General features: G+C 40.3%; 1 protein-coding gene across 1 annotated transcript in view; it reads left to right on the top strand.

The window, feature by feature from the left end:
* LOC143283133 (sorbitol dehydrogenase-like) overlaps window positions 1–5,000 on the top strand; it is a 22,695-nt gene that overhangs the window by 9,034 nt on the left and 8,661 nt on the right. Inside the window, exons 7-8 of the mRNA XM_076589273.1 lie at window positions 2,003–2,068; window positions 4,601–4,779. Of these exons, the coding sequence (XP_076445388.1) occupies window positions 2,003–2,068; window positions 4,601–4,779 (245 nt within the window). The remainder of the gene's footprint in view (window positions 1–2,002; window positions 2,069–4,600; window positions 4,780–5,000) is intronic.

Here is a 5,000-nt window from a genome sequence, read left to right as displayed (position 1 = left end):
AAGGAGTAGCTATGCCTGTTGTGAATATATATAAATATTTAGGTCTTTATTTTTCAACAAGACTGAGTTTTACTGTCGCTTGTAAAGATCTTGCAAGCAGAGGAAAGCGTGCGGCATTGTGCATTATGCAAAAGTTATCTAGTTTAGGTAATCAATCTTTTGAAGTGTTTATTAGATTATTCGACTCTCAAGTTCAACCTATTACTCAATATGGCGCAGAAATATGGGGTCTTGATAATGCTGCAATGTATTGTGAGAAAGTCCATTTGTTTATGTTAAAGAAATTTCTGAAAGTATCAATAAAAACTCCAAATGATTTGATATATGGTGAAACAAATAGGTACCCAATACATCTGAACTCAGCTGTGAGGTGCATCAGGTACTGGCTGAAATTAACACGGTTAGATGAATCAAGATTACCCAGAAAAGCTTATAATATGTTGTGTGATTTGGATGTAAGGGGCAAGATTAATTGGGTAACAAAAGTGAGAGTTAAACTCTATGAAATAGGTATGGGATTTGTTTGGCTTAATCAAGGGGTGGGGGATATCTCAGGATTTATTCGTAGTCTCCGCACTAGACTGATTGATTGTAGATGGCAAGAATGGAATGCTCATGTGCAAGAAAGTGATAGATTTCATGTGTATTATCAGATCAACTCTTTACATTGTGTCCCAACGTATTTATCCATGAATTTGGCAAAACATTTAAAATATGTCATGACAAAATTTAGGTTTGGGCTTTCAGATATTGCAATTCATCATTTTCGATACACACAGCATAGTGATCATGATCTTATTTGTCCATTGTGCACAAATGCAGAAGAAAACGAATTACATTTCATGTTTTGTTGTCCAAAGTTATGTGAACTAAGATATAATTTCATACCCCAGAAATATTACTCTCAGCCTTCTATGTTTAAACTAGTTTTGCTTATGACGTCACGTCGTGAAGAAGAAGTCAGACAGTTTGCAACTTATCTACACAAAGCATTCAAAATCCGGTCATTTAGTTGTTCCTGATTATCAATCTGGGTATTGTTTTGTTTTATTGTATCATATACTGTATGTCATAATGTTTTCGAAATACGTTTACACACCACCCCTTCATAAGGGGCTAAGGCCTTTTTTGAATAAACCATCCGAATCCGAATCCGAATCCTCTCTCTCTCTCTCTGTCTGGGTCTCCCTTTCCCTCTGTCCGTCTGTCTGTGTGTCTGTCTCTCTCTCTCGTTCACCTGTGACATTTCTATTTTCAGATGTTATTTTATATGTTGAATTATGCTTCCTTTGGGAATGAGTATTCCCGCTGTTGTTGCTATGTGTATTTTTATTAGACATACTGTTTCATATTCACATTGGTATATTGTTTGATAACATACACAATGTATGCTTATGAGTGCATAAGTGTGTGTGTGCGTAAGAAAGAGACAGAGAGAGAGAGAGAGGGAGAGAGAGAGTATGTTTGTTTGTGCTGTTATGTGTTTGTGCTGTTATTTTTTTTCCTATGTAGTTTATTAATTATTATCTTATTATTACCATGCGTATGCTTTTATGTAGTATTGTGTTGGCATGCTATGAGTTTAAGTAGCACTGTGTAGTGCATGCAGTGACATATATATTATAGTATTGTGTCGTGTAGACCCTGTTTCAGGGCGGGGACTGGATGGAAAAAAAAAGGCGCGCCAGTGCTTATATATCATTCTCGAAAATAAAGAATTTTGTCTCGTCTTGTCTTGTCTTGTATCTCTTTGTCTCGCACACACACACACACACAAGTGTACTAACGCACGCCCACATGCACACACGCACGCACGCACGCACGCACACACACACGTTGTTTTACTGTCAACAACAGTTTTCAGTGATGGTTGAATTGAAATCTTTCTTTAGGGAGCATGTATAGCATGTATAATTATACACTTTCAAAAAAAAAAAAAAAAAAGAAAGAAAACTGTTCAATTAATTTTTGTTTCTTTTTTGTTTCATTTGCTGTCCAACAGGACCGATTGGTTTGAGTGCCCTCGTGTCCGCTAAGGCCATGGGAGCGTCGGATGTCATTGTCACAGGTGTGTGTGTGTGTGTGTGTGTGTGTGTGTGTGTGTGTGTGTGTGTGTGTGTGCGTGTGTGTGCGTGTGTGTGTGTGTGTGTGTGTGTGTGTGTGTGTGTTTCTGTGTGTGTGTGTGTGTGTGTGTGTGTGCGTGTGTGTTTGTGTGTGTGTGTGTGTGTGCGTGTGTGGGCGCGCGCGTGCATGCGTGTTCGTATGTGTGTCTGTGTCTGTGAGTCAGTGTGTGTATTCGTTCATTCTTTTGTTTAGCATCTTTTTTTTTTATAAGATAAAAGATAAGATAAAAAAAAGACCTTTTAATTAATGTTTGTGTGAGTGTGCATGTGTTCGTTCTTTAGTTTAGCGTCTCTTCACTATAAGTGATATCTGACGATTTAAAAAAAAAGAGAAAAGAAAAGAAAGGTGAGGGGAGGAAGGGGAGAAGTCCGGAAACAGAAAAGGTAGAAAACGATTAGAAACTGCGTAACTAACGTGCAATTAAATTTAATAGTAACAATTTCATTTAATGGTGATAATAATGACTAAAACCACGAAAACAAAGTGTGTGTGTGTGTGTGTGTGTGTGTGTGTGTGTGTGTGTGAGCTCATGCGTGTGTATTGTGACACACCAGTAGGTGTGTGTTTGTGTCCATAATATGTGTGGGGTTGGGTTGGGGGTAGGGGGATGGCGGGGAGTGGGGTGGGGGGTGTATGTAGGCAGGCATGTCTGGACATAAGTGTGATCGATGGACATCTTAAAAGTGCCTAACCATGGCTCTAGGGCCTTCAGATAAACAGCGAATACTGTTACACTACAAAAAACAACAAAAACAAAAAACAAAAACAAAAACAAAACAACATAAAAAAAAAAGAAAACAAACAAACAAACAAACAACCCCCCGCCCCCAAAAACAAAACAAAACAAAACCAAAACAAAAAACAAAAAACAAAAACAAAACAAAAACAAACGATAAATGTACGTAACTCAATAAAATAATCGAATATAAAAATGGACATGTTCGGCTTTTGTCACTGCCTTAAAACCTCGTCAGCTACGGTTGATACAATTGACGAGCATTACCTCCCTTAGCTGCTGCTGATTAACATGCTCGTTACTTCCGGGTTGTCACGCCACTGAGGTAACATTGAGATTGCAGGTCAGGATGTCAGTCACCAGTTCTTAATCAAGACAGTTTCCTACCTGTCTTCATTTTGTCCAACAAAGTCGAAGCCAGCTCTTCGAGAGAACGCAATCAATTAAGTTGAGTTTTCACTTCAAGGTCTCGTGAGACTGATCTCATTTCACCAGTGTTCAGCAGTCAAGGGGTTAAGCATACATAAAATCAATAAACAACGAGGCCAGGAGAACAAATGATTAACAAATAGTAAAGAGTGGTAACTCTCTCCATTCACAAGGTACACAACTTCAAGTCAATGCTGCTTATGGTACCGATTTAGCTAGCACACAGGTAGACAATAAGGTACATTGGAACAAACCCAGACACTTCTTCAAAAAAGGAAGCGCCGGGCTTGTCCTTATACCGATCTGACATGTGAACACAGCAGCGACCACAGAAGAAATGTGCAAACACAAAAATTAATTAGCCTTCGTTCAAGACTGGCATGACGTCTTTAATCCTGAATAAGCCACATAGCATACATAATTACATATAGCATGTATGTAAAAATGTGAACCACAAAGGCGAACAGAGACGTACATTTATTGCAAGGAAGGCGTTTAAGGAGAGGTCTTGCTGTTGAGACCTACAACTTATATTATGAAGCAGAAGATGTTTGTTTTGGGTATTTTCTTTTCATTATGATGAAGCAGAAGATGTTTGTTTTGGGTATTTTCTTTTCATTATAATGAATCAAAAGATATTTGTTTTGAGCAATAGAGAGTTAGTAATGGAGTCGCTGATTCACCGCCGCCTCAACTCAAAACAGTACCATCTACTTTCTCTTTCAAAAATCCTACTGGAACCACCCGTATTTTATTATTATTATTATTTTAAATAGCAAAATATTTCCGGACTTTGACGATTGAGTTGCCATTTGACATAATGCGCACGCAGAATTTGCGAACCCAGTAAGCTAAAGCACTTTTGATAGAGGGGACGTTGTCTTGTGTGTTATTTTGTTTGTTTTGGTTTTGTTTTTAGCTGTTTTTAGCTGAGGGCCAGTGGGTATATCTTTACTACTATTACTACTACTACCAGCACTACTACCAGCACTACTACTACTGCTGCTGCTACCTTCCCTACTGCTGTTGTTGCTACCACTACCACTACTACTGCTGCTGCTACCTCTACTTCTGCTACTGCTGCTGCTACTACTACTATTACGACTAAAACGACTACAATTGGGACTACTACGACGACGACTACTAGCAGTACTGGTAGGCAGCAGCAGCAGTACTACTACTGCTGCTGCTACTACTACTACTACTTTTGCAACCACCACCACCACCACTACTCAGTACTGCAGCTACTACTACTGTTTCAACAACAACTGTTACCACCACCACCACCACCACTAATACAACGTCCCACAGATATATCCGCCGAGCGGCTGGAGCTGGCAGGGCGGATGGGAGCCAGCCACACGGTGTGCCTGGACGCTGGCAGGACCCCCGCAGAGGTGGCCCAGCACGTGAGAGAGACGCTGGGGGCCCCGCCTGACTGTGCTGTGGAGGCCAGTGGGGCCCAGCTGTCCGTGCAGATGGCCATTCGGGTGAGAGCGCTAGAGAAAGATGACGTTTAACTCACTCAGTATGGCCAGTCCTCTCTTCTCCTCTACACAGACCCCTCGGATGTCCAGTGGGTGTCTGAATGACCCACCCTTTAGCTTCCGTCGTCAGAATTGTGGTATTCTTTGTCAACATTCACGTCTTCAGTATTAGAGCCTTCCGCTTGCAATATTTTGATGATGGTAATTGGGCTGAAACGCTGTTA

This window comes from Babylonia areolata, chromosome 6 (genome assembly GCF_041734735.1).
Source record: "Babylonia areolata isolate BAREFJ2019XMU chromosome 6, ASM4173473v1, whole genome shotgun sequence".
Taxonomy (NCBI): Eukaryota; Metazoa; Mollusca; class Gastropoda; order Neogastropoda; family Buccinidae; genus Babylonia; species Babylonia areolata.
Note: the sequence above shows the minus strand (reverse complement) of the source record. Positions and strands in the feature narration are given on the sequence as shown.